This window comes from Harpia harpyja, chromosome 1, assembly GCF_026419915.1.
Source record: "Harpia harpyja isolate bHarHar1 chromosome 1, bHarHar1 primary haplotype, whole genome shotgun sequence".
Lineage (NCBI taxonomy): Eukaryota > Metazoa > Chordata > Aves > Accipitriformes > Accipitridae > Harpia > Harpia harpyja.
Window position 1 is genome coordinate 65,733,369 of NC_068940.1, and position 21,799 is coordinate 65,755,167.

The window sequence follows — 21,799 nt, forward strand, 5'->3', positions numbered from 1 at the left end:
TCTGTGCTTTTTACAAGTGAAGGCAGGCAAGAAGAGCCAAAAAAATTAAAGAGAAAATAGTCTGGTTATTGAAGAACCATTCCAGAGGAGAGAACCTTTGGATAGATTCTGCTTATCCATGCTGCTGCAATGTACATGCTGGAGAGAGCACGCTGTCAGTCACAGTGGTAACCCCAGAGTGGAAGGGAGCGCTTATGTTCATGTCTTAACTGAGAAGCTTCAAAATCATCTACAAAGGCAATGAGCAACTTTCCAAGTGAATGCTGATTAAAAAGTCTCTTAAATAACTGTTAGGAACAAAGGAGCAAGCACTATGGTTAGAAAGAAATTAATGCAGAATTATGCCGAGAGCTGCTCTGAAAACCAGCTGTAGTCAGAGCAGTGTTAATGAGCTGAATTTGGCCATGTTAAATATCTGCTTTCTGCTGGTACGGAGCAGGTCAGTGGCAGTACCAAGTGTTTGTGTGGTTATTCCAGTGTAGAGCCACAGTAATTTTTCAGGTCTTGCAACCGTCCAATTTAATACTGGGATAAGAGAGCTTGGAAGACGGTCTCTTGCTTCAGTCCCACAAACACTTAGTTCTTTTGTTACAATACATCTAACACCACAGAAGAATGTAGTTGTATAAGGAGACGTTCTCAGTCTTTTCAGTTCATGCTTACTTTGGTAATTGCTTTCAGGGATCATGTACCATCAAAAGTCATTATCTTCTAATGTACATCTTTTCAAATGAAACTCAGGACACACCCACCCCTCCAGGACATCACCAGTCCTTTGGTATGATTTAGTTCTACTATAAAACATTAATGATATAATTAAATACTTATGTCAGAATGGAAAGAAGAATCCTTTCTCTTGTGCGTTGAACATAAAGAGACAGAGCCGTGTTCTTGAGGGAGCTGGAGGGCTCTGGCAAAGAAGCAGGAAAGTGGAAATAGATTTCCCACAAGCAAGAACAGTAGAACAAAAGGGCTCCCCCTAAATATTTTTATAGCTCAGTACTGCGGTAAGTTTATTTTGTGGATTCAGTTGGATGGAGCTTGCTTTACTGGGGGGTAACCTGGTAAGCAGTTCCTTTTTAGGATAGTTTTGCTTCCAGGTCTGGTGTTTCCCTTCTAAGTTACTCTTTAGGTACTAACCAATCCAATTAAATTGCTCACTTCTGTTTATAAACATAGCTATAGCTTCATCTTTTAACTTAGATATATATTGTTTAAAGTATAACAGTTCAGGTTTTAATGTAAAATAAGTGCATTTGAGCAATTTAACGGCTGGTTTTTTTCCCTGAAGTCTTCTCAAAAACCAGGTCAAATGAAATCAGTAATTTTTTCAAAAGCATAAATCCAGTCTATAGCTACATAGGTACCTGTACGTACAAGCTCATGTGCTTGCTTATCTGTCAGGGGTAGCAAATCTGTAGCTGAATAAGCATAGTAAGAAAGTGGAACCGCATCAAACACTAAAAAATGAGGATGGTACCACTTTGGACTCTGTATTCAGGCTGGTACAACTCCGATACAGCTCCCCAGAAAGGCTGGAGGTGAACAGATACCGAACAGCTAGACACGTCTGAAACTGGGTCTTGGGGAGATACAGGGGTACACAAACGAGAGGAACACAGTCACCTTCGACGCCGCAGCACAGGCGTGCACAGAGGCTGCTAACGAGCTGACACAGTGCTGACCATCCGCTGCTGCTTTCAAAACAGCTGCCCAGCCTCCCCTCTCAGGCTGCAGGCGTCCAGGGACAAAGCACTAACCAGGGAACCTCTCTGGTGAAATGGAAGCGTTCGACTATACTTGTGTTTAGAGAATTTATGTGATAGCGCTTAGACTGTGTGCGTTTCACATGATCAATCGATCGCATACAAGACTACACAAAATGTTAAAGCAAAATTGATCCATGAGTAAACGTGGTGAGTTTGGATTAGAGGTGCTGAATCTCCAAATTCCTGGATCAAATCAGTTCTAAATCTTCAGTACGTCACACCACAGTTTAGGGGGATTTTGGATGCAGAAGTCTTTTCTGATGTCTGTAAACAGACTTTGTTTTTTTGAAAGCCATTAGTGATACAAAGTACATGTTGACCCGCACCCCCTTGTAAACATTAACAAAGGTTTAATTCAGGGTTTTATCTTGTCTTAAAATGACTAACAAAGGGTTCGTGCTAATGATTTGCTAACCTACCTCTACCTAAGACATAATTTTCACCCTAAGTTGCATGAAGAATGTAGCACCATGTATGTTTACAGTAGAACCAATTTAAACACGGGAGTTACATAAAGAAGAAGAGAAGAGAAAGGTCACAAGGACCTTTCTTTGACATATTAAAAAAATAACAATCCAGGTCTCTAGGCCAGTTTCCTCTGAAACGTAACACTGACTATTACCAAATTATTGGGAGGCACTGTACCTTTTGCACTGATGCTACGAAGATCTGTGATTTTCATTAAGATCTTTGGGAACATATGAGGCTTGTTGGGTCGTCTCTTTCGGATATAAATTTTCAGTGCTTCAAGCAATGGTTCCTGAAGCTTATCCACTTTCATTGGTTCTTCAAGGTCCTGGCGATCTGTAGAAAAGTATCATATTGCTCGTATGATTTTAAATATATATATATTTTTTTTTTTTTTACAAACTGCAAATCACAGAAGCTCCTCCATGTTCTTGATTAGAACTCCATGAATTTCATCTTTCTCTCCAATTATGACCCACACTCTGTAGTGAGTATGCCATAGGAAGAGGATAAACCATGGCTTTCTCAAACTTAGATTCATTTGTCCTGGTGACTGGAAAGGTTTGTCATTTGAGTGGTCCGGAATTACCAGTTTGCTCTTGTACCTCCCTCTCCAAGGGGAAAACACCTCGCTGCAAACAGTATTTCAGAATTAATTTTGTATGCGTCATTGATAAGCTACCTAGGTATACAAAGAGATTAACCACTAATTTATTTTTTGTATCACTACTAAAATAAAGTGAGTTACCATCAGGTATCAGCAGATGGCAGTGCTAGCTTGAGTGACAACAAATGTCACCCATGAACCAGGATGCACCAGTCACATATTAATGACATCTCAGAACCCATCAACGCTTTTGATGGGCTATGGTTAGAGACACATAAAATCGGAATGATTTTGTACTAAAGGGCCATTGTCAGCAAAGACTGACTTGTTTTTTAAACATGCTCTGGTAGCACCCAGTTTGTATTTAAAAAAAATGGCCCAACTAAACAAGGTGTGTTTCTACTGCTGGTCCAGATTTTGCAAAGGAAGAGAGAGACTAGGGGATTAAAATAACAGAAATTTACAGAGGATTTTGGAAATTATCTGCAACTTTGCTTTTTGTATTTAGAACCGTGATTCTACCTGATTTTACTTGATAATGTCCCTTTCAAGTTGTGATCAGTCCCCCCCCAAATCACGTCATCAGTGCCACTATGCTAATTTCAAAGTATAATCTATTTTTTTTCTAAAGAAAGTTATCACTGATGACTTCTATGTGAATGTAACTATACGCGTATGCATGCAATTATATTTATGACTAAAAGCTGTGCAACGGGCATCTTGCCATAACAAAGGTCATTCATACAGGTACCCATATACCGCTTATAAAAAAATGCAGCTGGATATATCCTGTAGTCCTTTATCAGGCAAATAATAGGATCGGTTGCTTGACAGAATGATTTGATTCATTTAAAAACATATCAATAATAAAACCAATAACCATCACCAGTGGAAAACAAACCTTCAGTGTTAAGTGGTTTATATAACATATATAGTAATATTACATATATATATACATATTTTTTTTTTTTATATATATTTTTTAGTACAGGAAAGCCAAACAAGTAAAACAGAACTGAAGATAATAATTATCGTGTCTATTTCAAACGCATCCGAGTTCGTGCTGTACGATACCTCCACAAATTAAGCAGATGGCACTAAGGAGACCTGTTTCTGTATCATCCATCTCCAAAGGCAGGAGCTGGTTGGCAAACGTGAACACGAGATCAGTCAATGGGCCAAATCCGGCGTTGTGCATCTGAGTTCGGTTTAGGGTAAGGCCATCTGAAAAGGTCATGGTGTCTTGTTCTGGTGTGTATCTTGTGCAAATTCTAAGGATCTGTGGAAGGACAAAAAAAAAAAAAACCAAAAAAACCCCTGAAGAATTCAATCCATGAGAGGTTTGTTGCATTTTCTCGATGGCGGCAAATGACCCATGGAACTGCACTACACGGTCACGTCAAAACAATCCGAAATCAAACTCCAGTTTGTTCAGGTCTAGTAGCACAAAAATTCTCTGGTACAACATAAATATACTCCATTGACTATGGGTATTTTTTGTAACAGAAATTTAAGAATAGAAATTTTCCCCCTAGTTATGAAATAATCAAAACTTCTACGCAATTCTCGCCACTTACCATGTCACCAACATTACCATAATACTCACATAAACCGCTCTTTAATTAGTACGCTATACGGACCTAACTTTAAAATGCTCTCGCACTGCTGATCGGATCCAGCAAGATCATAAAAATATCTCACCTCTTTGAACACATATACACATATTTCATTGATTTGGGGGATCAATTTCGCATGACAGTGCTTCTCTGGGTTGTGTCTTTGGTAAGGACCGAGTGTCTCTGCGGTATCTTGCGTGAGTGAGCGCAGACAGCTGTGAGTTGGTGAAAGAGGCAGAAAGCAACTCATGCTTTGAGGTGCCTTCCTTTCGTCCGTGGTAACTTGTGCTTTGGGGTGCCTGCCTTTTGTCTGAGACAGCAGACAGGAGAACACCGCTGTGTGAACACAACCCCTGCGTGAGCACTCCCTGAGAGCAGTGCAAAGCCCTCTACCTCCCGAGCAGCTGCAGTTATGGTCTCCGCGGAGCGCCGCTTGTCTTGCCAGCCTGGGAGCTCACACCTGAGCGTATTATTGAACCCTGAACCTCCACAGCGCAGCGTGCGGGGCTGCTGGCAGCCCGGCCGGCAGCCTGAGCAGTTGGCCCAGCTTTTCTTCTCTTACGGTTGTTGTTACTTGCGTGTGCTGTAACACCGAAACTCCTCACCGGCCCCTTGGCCTCCAGCCTTCCTTGAGGCTCCGGCACTTCCCCCATCCCGAGCCCTGGGCATGGTAAGGGTGCGCACCCCGCCTGCCTGGTGCAAAGCCTATCTTCCCGCTGCTGACGGTGTCCTTCACTCCCGTGCAAGCCCAGGCAGTGTTGGTTTTGGCAAGCTTGCTTGTATGCCGACAGCTACCCAGCACTGACCCCAGACGAGAGAGCGTTCGAGGGCAGGATGGGGATTCACACCTCTAACTGGACACGGAGGAATGCAAAACACATGAATAAAACACCAAGGATGCTCTGCATTTTGTTAGTAAATGCCTCTGGGGTAACTGCAGTGTCAACAGTGCTGTCACAGCGGAGGTGGCAGCACGGCCAGAGAGAGTGAGTGCGTGAACTCTCAGAGCCTCTCAGAGCAGACCCAGGATGCGTCCCGTGATAGACTGTGTACGGCACGGGCTCATTTGTACAGCTGCTATTAATGAACGCTGCCTTAAGGATCAAATAAAAGATATGTCCATCATGTTGACATATTTCTGTTTTATATATATATATCAATGCTTAATGTTTAAAATAATCAGAGGTGGGAGAAGGCTTATCCCTAAACTAAACTAAAATAAAACCTTGCAGAAGTCTAGCTGATTAGCTGAGCTAAGACTACAGCTATATTTTTTCAGGGCTTGACTATATTTATTTCCCATACAGCCATCCTACTTGGTTTTAAAGACTCAACAAAAAAGATTTACACAAACATAAGTGAGCACAGGGAGAATTTAAATTATTCCTATAGCTGCCGAAGCTCTGAGTCAGAGGCCCCAGCACTTGGCAGCTGACCAGTCTGGGCTTGGTTCTCCCACTTTTCATCTTTGCCTGGCAACACTGCTCCAAATAAGCAGGGAGGAGAGCGAGGAGGACATGGCATGTAAAAGACCTACAGGGAAGCTTTTATTTCTCTTCTTAAATTCCTTGGTAAGAGACTTAATAGGGTGTATTTCTGCAGAAGGCTCTTCAACTGTTTTCTGTCTATCTCAGCAATAATCTCATCTCACATTGTGGGTATACATTGAAGCACTGAGACTCTATGGGGTTGGACAGGCATGTTTCACATCGTTCTCCTACCCCTGAATGAAAACAAGCTCTTGAAATTACTTGAATCAATGACAAAGAGAGGCACAAATACAAACACACAGCACTCAAATTCTTCACTGACCACAAATTCCCCACTAATATACGTGATCTTAAAAGGCTGCTGGTAACTCCAAAGGTTTTATGTAATAGCCAAATTGTATTTCAGGATTATTAGCAGAAATTAACATTGTAAACTATGGCACCCCGTCAATAAGAGACAGCATGTTTACCATATTCTGCCCTGCCAGTAACCACCAGCAGTTCTCTCTCCTAAAGTTCACTGTTGGTTCTTCTTTTAAATCATTAAAAGGATTGTATAGAAAGGAGAAGAAACATGCAGAGTTTGTTGTTTTTAAGAAAAGCTAGGTTTGAAAACTTTGCATACTTACTGAGAAACCCAAGGGCTACTTGGTTTACTTCTCTAATGGCATGCAAGAGAAACTGGAGTGCAGTTCTTCCCATCTGAAGCCTGCATATAGAGTAGCTGCCTTCCAGTAAGGGTGTGTGGCCTGTGAAGATCAGGTATCCAACTTGTGGAGGAACAAGGCTCTGTACTTCTTAAGTGGTACTAATTTTCCCTTAGCTCAGCTGGGGAGAAAGGCAACCCCTTTTATTCCGGTGCTATTTTAATTGATAAGCCTTAGTAACAAGAGTTCCTCCCTCCAAACCGCAGGACGGCCAGCCCAACAAATTAGCGGAGCAGGACTTGGAGCTAAATTGGGCACCGCCACGGTGTTTCCTGAAGGCTGCCCGCAGCCTCACCGGCAGCTGCCCAAGCAGAGCTGGCAGATACAGTTCCATCGTACCCTCCCTCCAAGGGCAAGTCTGGATACCAGCTGCCAGCGCCGCACTGCACAGAGACTCCCGGCCCGGAGGGACTGGGGTTCTCCGGAGCGGTCATCCCGAACAAGCCGGCGGCCGAACGCGCGCGTCCTGCCATACAACAGGCTGCTGGCTCCCTCGCTGTGAAGCTCTCCATGCTCACCCCCCAGTGCCGTAAGCCCCGCTCCGTTTGGGCGTGCATGCTAGGGGTGCTCAGCAAAGACCTACCAGATCACAGCCCCCCAGGGCTAACACAGAGGAAGACTTCCAGGCTGGATCCTCATCGGGAATGAATTTGAGGTTAGGTGACTCAGCCTAGAGCCCCCGTGGGCATGCACAGAAAGAGACTTCCAGGGGCCTTGCAAAATTTATAACTAAAACATAAAGGTCCCATGGAATTTAGCTACTTCCAGGCTTAGGCAGCAAGTAGGACGGCTTTTTGCAAAAGGCAGACTTCAGGCTTCGTACCTAAATGCTGTGCCAGCCTGCACAGTGCTGGAGGAGCCTGCAGCGGCTCTGCTGGGCACTGGCACAGCTGAAGCTCAACTATACATTTGCTGCAATGCACTTAGCTTGACTGCAGCTATCAGGTCTCAGGTTTCTCCTGCATTCCTTCGACATTATCCCACAACACGCTGTTATTAAAGTCCGAGACAGATCATTTGAAATGTTTTTTTTTTTAAATTTGTGTCCTTCATCGAGATCTGCAAAACGCCATGGATATTGCTGATTCGCTGCTAAACCTTTCTCGGGCAAACTTCCAGTGTCAAAGTGAAGCTGATTTCAAGCTCATACTCACTGAAGAACATATGGGAAATGTCAGCAATTCAGAATAAGAAATCGCAGTATCTTTCTCTGTTTTAAACTGAACTGCTGTCTAGAAGACATCCTCCTAATGTCTTCAGTGTTGTTTAGATTTTGTAACCAAGCCAAGTATTTTAGTTGTCACTCTGCTCTTAAATGCCACTTGGAGCCATAAATAAGGTTCTTGCCCATGATTAAAGGACCCTTTGTTTTAAGGAATATTTATATCTTGAAGCATCTGGGGTTCCTATGAGCCAGTTACAAAGCGCAAAGCAAAAACCCTATGGGTTGCACAAAACCAAAACCATCCAGAAAGCTGCATTTACAAAATTGTTGCTACCATAGAATTGTTACTCATTTTAAACAGATTAGTTAAGGCAAGCTGGGCTTTTATTTTAAGAAATCCTGTTGTTAGATGCTAGCTGCCTTAGCTGGCTGGGACAGTTTCCCGAGAGGAGAAACCCAAGCAGGTGACTCTGAAACAATGAACAAACCTCCACGGAGCTGCCATACCCCATCAGCACGGGTTGCTCCGCACACACAAATGCCTTCCTAGCATTAACACTCAGGGTTTTACAGCAGAAAGCAAAAATGACATTATTAAGGATTAGCGTTCAAGGACTTCTCAGGTTTTTATCCATCGGATTTAAGACAGGCTGGACTCTGGACTCTTTCCACGTTCATTTTACCAGAGCTCGGTGAGGCTAGTGATGCTCGACCGCTGCCGGGCCAGCGTACCAGCAGACAGAAGTACTGACTTTTATGAGGGTTACTGACTGAATTTTAGCAATATTTATCCCTGGAACTTTTGGCACCAGAGCAGATATAAATTCCACCATCCTCAATTGGCGCCTTCAGCTGCCTTGCGAGGCTTGATGTTATTTCCCTTCCAGAGATTTTGCTTGTTTGTATATAAAACAATTCTTTGGCACACACCCAGCGGAGTTTACTGAGCTCCTGGCACCATTTCCTTTGTCAGCCTGTTTAAGGGGGGGTTTAAGCATCCACGGCCGCAGGAACCAATGGAGCAGAGCCCTCGGCAGGGTCTAGAAATGCTTAAGGGTCTCCCCCCATAACCAGTGCTGATGGGCAGTCAGGCAGGGAAGCTGGGGTCCTGCTGGTGGGGAGAGCCCGGCCACCCTACCTGGCTGGGCTGGGAGCCCCACGCTGTTCCTCCCATGTGCCGGGGCTCTGGGGACAGGTCCGGGGGAATTGCACAGCAGCGGGATCGTGAGTGCAGACCGGTGAGGCCCATGCCCGTGCTTGGCAGCGCTCACGCAGCAGACCACGGGCAGGCAGCGGCAGCGGGCGCTCACACAGCAGGAAGGGGAACAGCGCTCGTCCACGTCTCAATGCGCAACAAAACAAAGCGTTCAAAACACTCATAATTAGGAGAACTGGCTTGCTGGGGGGAAATATGCGCTATTAAAACACTGCTCCAAGTACTAAGTTTAGCTTAAATAAAGATACAGAGCTGCACTGCAATTCCGATTATGTGCAGGTGATGTGGGTTTAATGGATATGGGCATTTCGCAGACAGCGCGCGCACTGCGCATTACTGTGCTTGTGGTAATTATCCCTTTTTCTTTTTAAGCAGCACATAAAATAGTCACATAAAGCTTGTGTAAATGTCGCGCAGGGAAGTTAGGACTCTTCATGGCAACCACGTCTCATCTGCTCCCGTTCTTGAAAAAGCCTCAGCTCCTCCCTGCTACGGGTAGCTATGGCACTCGCTACGCCCTGCTTGCTCGGATGTGACACCTCCGGCTTCGTGAAAAATAAAAAAGAGAATGAGCAGGTGATCAGGAATGACAGGTCTCAATAAAGTTTATAACTAGAGCTTGAAGGTTGCCACATGGCCACAAAGTAAAGGCAGTGAATTGTATTAAAGAATCAACCCTTTCTATCCATTAATTGGTTGAAATAAAGTCACCGTTTACCACCTGCTTCATTACTCTTTTTCTAATCTGACAACTAGGCTTTTATTTAGTCACTATGATCAAAGGCTGTGAAGTGCCTTTATCTAGGCACTTCAGATAAAACCCCAAGCAGAAAGGCTACCCTAAATACTTGATATTGTCCAGCCAGCGTTGGCGATGGAAGCAGTGAGCGGAGCTGCCGTGGGGACCCTGTGCCACAGGGCCTGTGCACGCTCCTGGGGTAAGCTCCAGTTACCCACCCCAACAATGAGCGTCGGGAGCTGGCAGGATCCTGAGCAATTACAGAATTATGGTGTGTTTTTTTCCAGCAGCTACGGAGCCAGGGCATGGCAGCAGCAAATAGGGGGTGGCAGTTTAAGGGCTGAAGTTTTAGGGGTAAAGAGTTCGGATGTGCAGATTCTTGCTATATCCTGACTCCTCCCCATCATCTTTGGGTAGTTTCTGTATTAACCATTTGTTACTGGTTACAACAGCAAAGCGCAAAGCAGTTTCTGTCCCATACGTTTGGCAGAATACACTCAAGGCAACGCCACAGTTTATCGATTACGGTACGCCTTTTGGTGTAAGGGGAACGTAACTGCGTCTTATCAGGACAGAGCTGGCGACGACAGGCGTGCAATTGGTAATGAATGGCCCTGCCCCGCAAAGGGACCACACGCAGTAACGATGAGATGGCCGAGTCTGAACGAGCTCCTGGACAAAGGGGACAACGAGAGGTGAATCTCGAGCACGGCAGGGCAACTTCAACCTTCCCTTTTTTAATAGGCTGGAGACTGATATCCCTCCCCTTCTCTCACCCCTCTTCCTCCTTCATCAATGTCTTCTAGATGCGATTCTTCAAAACAGCTTTTGACAAAACAAGAGGAAAAGGTCACAGCAGTTAACGTCCTCCTCAATATGATCCTGTTTGAAGCAATGCACTTTTAGAAATTCCAAGATCAATTACTTCAACTTCAAACTCCCTAGTTCAAAATCCTGTGTCATGCCAAAAAATATATCTACAGTAGCCATCCTATAATGGGTTTCTTGGCCATGCTTGGCTCAATGAAGCCCTGAAGGTTTGTATTCAGAAAGCGTTTAAAATATGTTTAAAACATGCTGAAAATACTAACTGTTCTACTGAAAGTTATTGCTACGACCAATAATAAGAAGTGTATTTGCCACTAAAAGCCTGAAGACTTCTAAGGTCTTGATAAAGAAATGCTGAGATCCCAGAGGGTTCCTCTGAAGGTCAGCGTGACAGAAACAACCAGAGACAAAGGGAGTAAAGACAGTTTGCCTTGACATAGTGGCAAAGTCTGGAGCAAAACTCCAAGCCCATCTGCAGGTTGTATGTTTGCCTATTTAAAATGAAATGACATTTAGCTAAAATCCGTACAGTTTCCATTACAGTGTCCACTTCCACAGGTGCCTGCAGCACTGGTGAAAGCAGGGGGATCTGCATGCCGGAGGTGTGCGCCTGCCGGGTTCCAGGCACATCAGGTTCCCCTCTACAACCTGCAAAAACCTCACTCTGAAGATTTTTATCTTGTTCCTCGGATCACCTCATGACCACAGGTACAGCACGTTCCTAAAACGTTATACAGTGGACTGTCTTTCTAGGTATCCTTTATGCAGAGCATTATGTTTTGGAGGGATGAAGAAGGAAAGAGAATCAGATCTCTCTTCAGCGTTAACCATAAGGAAATTTTTCCAAAGTTGCACATATTTCAAATTAGTGCCGCAATACCAAAATGTGCCCTTCTTGCAACTATACTGAAATCCACAAACTATAAGGACTTATTTTGAAAAGTATGCTCATCCCACATAACACAGGTCTGTAATGTGCTAGAGTCCACTTGTGACTGTACCACACTACCCGGTAAGCTCAAGTTTGCAACCATAAGGCCGGGGCAGTATTTGACCCCCCTCTCGCTGTCGATTACAGTAAAAAGAGCAATAGAAAATACATTAGTAGCATAACAATGATGTTAAAAATACATACCAGTATATCCAGGCAGGCTGCTTTAAGTAGAGTTATCTGGTCTGCAATGGTCAAACTTGTAAAGCCTGGCAATCGCTTTGCAAATTCCACTATTTTAATAATGCACTTTGTTGCAAGTTCACTGAATTTGTCCCAAAGCCCGAGGTCCAGTCGAACCCGATGATCTGCGCTGGAGTTCTGGAAAGACAGACAGAAGGCACCATAAATCAACAACATCCCTTTCAGTAAATGGTTTTCAAGGGAAAGAAACAACAACCGAGAATTCCTTCCAGAAGTACTTTCTATTAACATTCCAGGCATTTTCTGCAGCTTGCTGTTGGGATGATGCTGGTTTTAAACGTGGATTAATCGCCTGAAAATTCCTTGGATATTTCTCTGTTACTTACGATTGCAGAGGCCATCTGTACAAGGAATACAAATGAACTTAAACATTTCCAAATGCCACTATCATTATTCTTCCTTGCCACTATATAATAAGTGCATTGAGAGAGACAATTTACAGTTGTACCCCAGAAAATAGAAATGAACAGTGGAACAAGAATATCGGGTCCTCATCTGGAAGAAGCAGCACAGTATTTGGAACATAGTTTCACATACTTAAGGTCTTAGCAAATTAGTTCTACTTAATTTATCTGCTCTGTGGCTCTGCAAGAGTTTTACAGCTTTCTCAAGCTACAGTCTCCCATGAATTAAAGAGTACTTCTTTACATGATGTTAGGAAAAACACCATGTGCACTGATGAATGCTATATGCTCATTTGACGGTGCATCCAACACATACCCTACCATTTGAAGTGTTACAAGGACATTCCAGCTACACCTTTCAGAGGATGTTTCCATCTATTCATGTATCTTAATCCAAAAGTCTGTAATTTGCTAGGATGCGTAGAAAATCTGTGTTAAGTTTGTGATTAAACTCGTGTTTTCATACATTCAGAATAACCACTTAACCCTTGAAAAAGTTCAACATGTCAGCCAAGAACCAGCTGACTCAAAAGTTGCTGTGATCTATCTGATGCTAGTCAGTCCAACAAAAGATGGTGTCACAGGGAAACCCGGTCAGTTGTTTCCAACCCACACGTGATTCCCATGGGGTGACGAAAAACAGGTAACAACAGCTCTGCAATACCCGAGGCCCCTCTCCTCTTTCCTCACCATGCCAGCATATTCCCATTTTGCCAGCACTTGATCCAATGCTGTTTGGGATGCTGTCAGCATGATGGCCTCCCCACTATTTCATGAGCCACCAAGTTTAGTGTGCGTTGCAGCTGCCTTCAGCATCTGGGCAACCTCTTCATTGCAAGAGGAATTTTACCCATAAAAATATGCTGGTAATGAATTTGCAAAAGGGGCTGAGCTGCAACCACAGAAAAACAAAGGCAGAGTTTCTCTCTTCCATGTCTCATCTGAGGTTGTTGACTAACCAAGAAAGAGAGAGGCATCTCCAAAAAAAGGCCCACCCACTCCAGATAGGTACTTAAGGCAGGTAAGGGAAAATCCCCTCAGATGGTGGCATTCTCCCCAGCTGCAAGGGAAGCCAATGTGATTGGCTGCCTTAGTCTTAGCTGGTTGAAGTTAAAATGTTAAATTAACTTTTAAAATAAAGTTAAATGAGAGGAGTCTCAACCTAAAAGTCTAACAGACATGGCAGATAAACAGCCATCGAAAAGCATTCAATTTACACCCATCGCACTTTCTTGGAGGAAACAACTCTAGTGACCCTGCCACCATCACTGCTGATGGCGAGGACGTCCACCTCCTCGGAAACCTCTGAAGCCCATCAGCTTATCAGCTTTCTTCGGTTCACAGGAAGGACACAGGGCCTGCAGAGGTCGACGAGGGGACATGGGGCGAGCTCAGCTTGGCTGTGATGCTCTGCCACCCCTTCCCGGGGTTGTCTCTGCAGACGCCACGACCACCATCAGTCACGAAGGGAGAAGTCCTGACGGGTCCCAGAGGCACCGCCAGCCCTATGTTCACCCGGACTTGTAATAGGGTGGAGGTTCGAGCCCATAATATTTACGTTAGGCCCTTATTGCAAAAAATAAATGCTAACCATGCTGAACAGTTTGAAGGTGCATACGTGCTTTCCCCCACTCCCCCTCTTTTTAAGGGATAAGAAATTAACTTCGTCATTTCTATTTGAATTTCTATTCTGGCAACTTCCTCTATTTTGTTTTGGTTTTTTAAATGACAGAAGAAAAGACAGGAGAAAACGTCTTTATAATCCTAAACCTAAAGAATAGCCTTCAAAATGGTCCAAAACTAATGGGTTAACAGTCATTGTAATGCCCTTTGAAACATTTCTTTCGGCTACTGGAGTATGCATCCTTCAGATTTATTTTATTTCATCCTCAAGGACCTTGGTGAAATACAGTACATTGGAGGAAAAATAAGATCAAGATGTGCAGTCATTCAGGCTGTAATTAAATTTAATAGGCAGTTTATCCAGTTCATAGAAAGATGGCATAGCAGAGAGCTACACAAAGCAGAGCCTAAAGCAGGAAATCATTTTACAATAGGGTATCCATCTGGAAAAAAAGACGTTGCATGAAACCAGCAAGTGTGAACGAAATCTTCATCAGTATCATATGAGGTTACTTTATCATGCTGCAGTACCGGCAACGGGAAGTTTGACATGTCTTCTATTAAGAGTAATGCACGGCCATCTTAACAAATGTAAATCTAACTCACTATTATGCAAACTGAAGAGAAAGGGCAGTTAATAAAATACAAAATAACCGGGTGTTTTATTACGCCGGGTGCCAGATCCCTCAGCGGTGGCGCTAATGTGGTTTACACGTTATCTTTGAGATGCTACAAATGGAAAGAGTTTTAACATTTTATTTGGTAATGAATGTAGTCGCAAGCGTCACCGAAAATGGCTAGATTTTTAGCAGCATTTCTGAATATGTAAAACCAAACCTGACTCAATATCAATGTATAGGTTGAACAATAAAACACAGGGTTAATAAAATGCACGTTAGAAACAGAAACTCTGATTAAATTTGCCTGGGGATCTCCTCTAACCATGCTGTGAAAAAGATGCAGACGCTATGACTTTTCCTGAATATTTTACTGAAGCAGTTTTTTGGGTGTCTTTTCCAGGAGCAGTCTTGCATGTTTTTCAGGCCTTTGCACCAGTGCACATATGGTGGAACAATACTGTAATACACCCTAGTGGCATCTTTATCAGTGGAAAAGCCCAACCTTGCTATGAAATCCAATTAAACAGCCATTTTTGCCACATAAATTGATCCCATTTTTTCCATCATTTTTGTTTTTTCATTGCAGGCTGCTCTATCTCCACATTAACGATACAGGATGAGGTACTTGCAGAAACATACACAGTAGCAGAATCCCTACCGTCTTTAAAATCCACTTTACAAAGGAAACAAGGCTCACAGGGGCACTCTGCCCTAATCAGGAACACTTGCTATGCCTCTTTAGTAAAAGCAGCAATGCACTCCAGCTCCAGCGAGTTCACCGAGGACCACAGCACACACCTCTGCTCAGTCCCAGCATCAGGAGATAGGCAGATACGTATATAATATACATATACATTCCTCTGCAATGGCACAGAACAATAGCCATGTAACTTCTAAGCCCAGCACTTACAAAGGACAAAATGCTGCCGAGATGCAAAACCTCTTCGCATCCAGCCAGCCAAGAGCAACCTGGGAGAACCCGCAGCAAGGGTCCGCAGAGTCAAAATTATTTTCTGTTTTATCCTCCCTTTATCACAAGGCTGGATGTAACACAGCTGTAGACTTACAAATAATACCACTCTCGAGGGACAAGCAGTATAGTTACACTCAATTATACTATAAAGTATGACATCTCCAGAGAAATTACTAAGGCACTCTCTCTTACCTGGATGACAGTAATAAAACAGATCTATTTATGATGGACTTTTGAAATCCATTACGTTTAAACAGCTTGCTGATTCTCATCATCGGCAGAACTCTACTTGCCACTGCCCACCAAATGCAACTGTTAAGTCAAATGACCCAAGGAATTTAATACAAGTCCTATTCTCCCATTATTTTAAGTGGACTTTTATTAACTATGCAAAGTATGGTAATTATTACAGATAGGGACACTTTTTCTTTTTAAAGAGCAGATGGATATAAAAAAAAATGTAATTGAAAATGCTTCTCCAAAACCATTTTTGAACAGGTAAAAATACACAATGGAGGAAAAAATCACCATGTAACCCTTCCCTCTGGGAGATGCAGGCTGCAGTGCTCAAGAGCGAGAGGAGCCAGATATGCAAGCCAAATGTCTGAACAGATTTTTTTATGACTGTATCTCTGCAAGGTCTTTTTTTACTCTGCTCTCTTATACTTAAAACTCTTTGCTCTTTTTAGCAACAAACAAAATCATGTTTTAAATCAGCCTGAACGATCACGTAGCCGAAGGCACACAGGGGCCACACTTCCAGAACAGTTTCTTCTGCCCACTGTCTCCATTGGTACGCAAGTGCAAAGCTCATGAAATTCAAGTGAATCCACATCGATTCAATACACTCACTTCTCACCTCTTGCTTAAAGAATTAAATAAAAACCTCTAAGGTTACAAAAGCAATCTGTACGCTCCACAGCATGAGCACGCCACGCTTCATGACTGCTAGCCTGCAGAACTGGGCATAAAAGCAGGACTGGTGGCAATCTTCTACGCATACTAGCTTGTTACTATCAAGAAAAGTAGAGTGGCATAGGCTTCTAGCTCCCCTTGGACTCAGCATTTAGAAAAAGGGCTGCGTGCTCCTGTTTTGTGACTTCTGGTCTCTATTTCAAATGTCTCAAAAGGAAATATTGCCTGAGCCCTGCTGTTTGACCAGCAGCTGGTGGTGTTGTCCAAGCACCGAAGCTGTGCTCCTCCCACCAGTACACACACCTTCCTCCTCCTGGATCCTCCTGGATCCTCCGCTGCTGCAGAGAGGCTTCTCCCCCCCTCCTGGGCTGATGGGCAGCTGGAGATGAGGATGACCCTTACTCCAGCCCCAGCAGTACTCTGTCCCTTCCACAGCTGGGCACACACCGTGTTCATAAAAATGAGCTCTTAACACTGAATTCCTACCTAAAAAGCTGGAGTGGTCACCAGACCTTAGCTAGATGAGAGATTTAAATACTCTGCATTTCACACAGAGACTATGAGAATGCACCAAGACAACAGCATCTAGCACCGTCGCTATTAGTTTTGACGCAGCTGTTGAAGGAAGCTGTATTGCTCTCAAAGATTCAAGGTAAGCCAAAAATAACTATTTCAGTATCATTTTGTTATTGCAACTTGTATAGTACCAAACCATGACAAAGCAGCAGAGACTTCAGCCACGTGCAGCTAACCGCTGTGGACTTCCAACTGGCCAACAATAAAAACAAGAAATCTCTTTCCCCGAGCTAGCCTGAGATACAAATATGACCAATATCCAGCCTCAGAGAGAGTGCGGTCAGGTCATGGTTACTCGGGACCCACAGAGAGACCAGATTCATCTGTTCATTACTTGGATCCAGGTGCTCTCAGTAAGGGCTCTGAAATTCCAACAGGGACATAAACTCACCGTGGGGGTCAGCAGGAACCCAAGGACGAAGGCATCAGCGGGGAGCGTGATATGCAACAAGACCCTCTCCAATTTCATCCACTTGTATCATTTCAAGAGCTAAAATATTAATGATCCTTAAGCATCCAATACATAATGCAAGCATATAGGAGCCCAGGTTTATCTTTCAACCCTCCAGGTTCTTTGGCAATTACCAGTACGAAGTACCGTCGCACCAACTGCAGCGCACTCTGCAAACTCAGAGGTAACGCAAAAGCACGTACCAACACGTTCACGTTGGGAGGTATACCGATATATTGTTATTCTGGTATAGCCAGGCCATTTGCAAGGCAGCCTGTGAGCAATAAACTCTGGCACGCATACCAGCCTGGCTACGCGTCCCAGCTGCATACATATGACCACCTCTTCTCCAAGGCATAAACTCGCTGTCTTTGAACTCGGAAGATTTTTTTCACACTTGTTCAGAAGCGCTCTTGTGTTTGCAGCAGTGTGAGAGCCTGTTTGGAAGACTTTATTCACTCCAAAACAAGGATGCAACTGCACGTGCTGAGAGGAGGGGTGGAGGGCATTAACCCAGGAATATCCTTGAAAAGACACACTATGAGTCCCACCACCTCCAGCTTTGCCTTCCGTTATGTCACCAGCTGGCTGCTTTCGAGCTTCCAGCCTCGCACGCTGCACTAGTCCCTGGGGTCTGCCTGTGCAACATTTACCAGCGCGCCTACGCTGACTGTTTTGACTACATCTCACCCAAGCAGGGCTAGCACCAGAGAAGCGCGCAGAGGACAGGCACCTTCCCCAGTACTAACCATTTTATGTCGGTCTCAAAACTAAATGTGAAAAATGTTTGTGAAAATACTTTCAGCAACGTGAAAAACATGCTTTTTTCTAACATCACACCATATGCGTTTGCTTTTCTTGCACTTAAATACAAAGTCTTACACCTAGACCTGAGAGTTTTGAACCTTGCACTTTGTAAATAGATAAGTATGCCATAAAATAGCACCCTGCTCACTAAAACAGTCGTTATTAATGCCACACAGGGATTTGCCTAGATCACTCGCTGAGAAATTTAACGTTTGTTTCAGTAGCAGAGCATTTACTCAAAACAGAGAGCAATCCAGTGAGAGAGGTATTTCACCTGGTGTCTGGGCCTTGGTCCCAGACCTCCAGCTGGGGCTGGAGGGCAAGGACCATGGGGGCAGGTGTCTCCTTGCCCCAGCCATGCCACTCCTGAACTCCTGGTCTCGGCAGCAGCCTTCTGCACATCCCTCTGAAACAGCCAGTGATGTTACAACCGACAGCAAGACCAGACCCAGCAAAGTCATACCTCTACCAACAAGACTCTGAAGATTACCTAAGAGTTATTTTTTAGCATCACTTTTATTACTGCATTTGCAAACTTGACATTGAATTTTCTCTCTCAAATCAATAAATATCACTGACCTTCCCTGTATTTAGCAACACATATATGTATAGAAAAAAATTATTTCCCTGACTTATCCTCCAGAGAAATTCCCACAGTACTGAACTTGATGGGTGGCTGATTTTTAATTTCTAAAAGCAGCAGAAGTTTTTGCTGCTTTGTGGTATTTTAGTAGACTGGAAGAGGAATAAACTGCAAATAAGCATTTTGGAAACCAGTTTATTTAGACATTTCATATTTTCCTTGACCTTGGTAGCTTTGGGACTGTCACCAGTAATCCAGCAGCATTTAAGAACTCTCTACACCTGCAAAGTTGTAATCTGCTGACGCACAAGCAGAGATCACGTCTTTGGAAGCCAACAAATTTCTAATGAATGATGGCATGTAATTGACTCGTGGACTCCAAGCTTGTCTCTTGCCTGGATTAATCCTTCAGACAGTCTCTCACAATACCGCTAAGTAATGCTTACAGTTAAGTGCAATATCTCTTCTTGAGCGTGCATTTGCATGCATACCTGTGTTTTTTCATGGCTAAGGAGGTGCAAGGAGCGCATCCACTCCTGCATCTATTTGAAATGCCTGAAGCCTCCAATGCAAAACTCACGTCATCCAGGCATATCCAGAATGTATGTGTCACAAACCATACTCACTGTAGTGTATTTTCCCAGCTGGCAGAGCGAGGGGAAGGTTTCCTGGTGAGCTTTTCGGATCTTCTCAGTGAGATCATCCAACTCTGCTGTCATTTCATAGTTTTCTGTGGACTCTTGCTTTGAAGGTTCCTTCTTCTTTTTGTTCCTGTCATTTCTGACGGCTGTAGAAAAAGCAGAGACACAGATCACATGTCGTTATTCAGATCACCCCACGTTGCTTTTGCTGCTCTACTTCAAAACACTGCAAAATGCTTTTATTTCAAACATAAATTATTTTAAGTGAAGATAAAAATGTTACACACACAGAGAATACTAACACAAGCTTAATTACTTAACTGTAAGAATTAAATTTAATGGATAATGATGAAACCAAACTTTCATAGGTGTTTGTTGTGGACATGCCATCACACTCCCATAGTATCTACCTTCCAAGAAAGTCTACTGCAACTTCACATGCACTGTGTCTCAGTAACTTTGGGTGCGATTTTTTCATTGTACCATTACAGCTGCACATGGTGAATGGCAAAGTCCTCTGCAGTAATGCAGCTGGTATTTTACTGGATGTGAACAACACTAAAAAAAGACAGCAACTGTCTCTCTTCTTAAATTTCTCAGTATGGAAGATAAAAAACCCCATACTAATACAAACTCCACCAAGCAAAAGTTATTTAAAGGGAAAGTTAAATGTGAAAACAGTAAATGAAAGAAGATGAAACACATTAAACTCAAGATCTGAAGATCAAAGGAGAAGCACAAACACTTGAAAGAGTAAAAATGGCAGTGAAACTATCTAAAGTTGCTTGCCATCTGCTCCTGCACTCTGATCAGCCTTCTACCTTCCCCCGGCCATGGGGGATTACTGGAAATAAGCATTGTGCAGCACTCATGCTGTAACTGATTTCCCACATATTTGTGTTTTGTAATAAAATATGACAGCTGCTCCATCACCATGCTACTCTTTGTTCTTTTAATGAAAATAGCTTAATTTTACAAAGCATGCCCAGGAGATAAGTCTATGTCCACAGTATTGCCAGTACTTGTGAATTTTATCAAGAGGCTTGTTGTTAGCTAAAGCTAACGTCTTAAGCGTAACCAGATGCATAAGGCTTTACAACAAAGCCAAGCAGAATCAATCCCTCTCCCCAAAGACTCCGTGTCAATATTAAACACCCCGAAGACTAAATATTATTGGACAAATAAAACCAATCCTCACATTCACTCATGTTCAAAACCTCGTGATATTCAAAACAAGGTCCTAAACTCCTGAGGGTGTGGTGGTGGGTTTGGCACACGTGAGGATGGCCAGGAATTTTGGATGGCCAAAGATCTGCTGATTCTCATTTGTACTGTCCCACCCCAGAAAGCACATCTATCTGTGCCATAGGGAGGGAAGCACAGCAAAATGGGCAGATGCCCAAAGTCACCTCCATGCCAGCTGTTTTCCCCTGTAGGTTCCCCAGGCCCATCTCCACGTCTTCTGTGGTTGCTTCCTACATGCCTGTGAACCACAAATGATCATGAAGAGCAGACGAATGGTGAACGTTTCGGAAGGAAGAAGAGGTGTCAATCCAGTCTCACTTACAGTATCTGTTCAAGAACGAATGACTCACAGTTGGATTCATTTACCTCTGGGTGTCCTTTCTGAGACAAAATGAAGAACAACATAGGAAAATGGTAGGGTGGGAACGCAAAGTCAGGGGCATCTACAGAAATAATGTAATATGTGTAACAGAAAACAAGGGGTAGATGCAGTGAATACTGTTGCTCTTTCATGAGGCCATTAGGCACATACTCCCTGAGATTAACTGCTCTGGTTTTCTCACTAAAGGTTTGACTTTGCAACTGAGAGAACTCCAACCCCAATCCAGCCGATATTTTAAGGATGAACTTGACTTTAACTGTGTGAACAGACCCGCGCTGAAGTCAGCTATGTGCTTTGCTGGACCAGGGCTGGGACACTGAGCACCCCACCAGACTAAAGCCTAACCTCGAACACCATCAATTCTGGTGTCTGGAGTAACACAAACTCAAAGGAGGCCAGGAAGGGTGGACTGAAAAAGTACCTTCTTGTGAAGGTTCAATGCTACCAGTGTAGTCAGGTTTGGGGGGGTGGGTTGGATCCCCCCCACTTCCTTTTACAAATATTTCCCTAAAGCTAATGCTCTGATCTGTTCGCTGGACCCCAGGGCAGAGCGCAAGTACGGTCTCTTGCACTGAAAAAACACCCAGGACCGACACGTACGTCTCGAGTGCTCCAAACTGCCACCACACTCCAGAAGTAAATCCTAATCACTGCTGTACTTGGGAGATAAAAGAGCCCCTTAGAAAATTATGTAAACTCCTACACAACCGCAAAGAGCAATAAGCCTTTGTAATAAAGCCCCATTTACTTATAGCTCTGCGAGCTGATTGACAGATTCG

At 43.6% G+C, this 21,799-nt stretch overlaps 1 protein-coding gene across 7 annotated transcripts in view; it reads right to left on the minus strand.

The window, feature by feature from the left end:
- The window catches only part of RARB (retinoic acid receptor beta), a 335,127-nt gene that overhangs the window by 2,750 nt on the left and 310,578 nt on the right, over nt 1-21,799 (minus strand). For all 7 annotated transcript variants that reach the window (XM_052797965.1, XM_052797957.1, XM_052797949.1 and 4 more), the window contains 4 exons: nt 19,379-19,539; nt 11,741-11,917; nt 3,919-4,123; nt 2,415-2,573 (listed from right to left, as the gene is read on the minus strand). In XM_052797965.1, the coding sequence (XP_052653925.1) occupies nt 2,415-2,573; nt 3,919-4,123; nt 11,741-11,917; nt 19,379-19,539 (702 nt within the window). The remainder of the gene's footprint in view (nt 1-2,414; nt 2,574-3,918; nt 4,124-11,740; nt 11,918-19,378; nt 19,540-21,799) is intronic.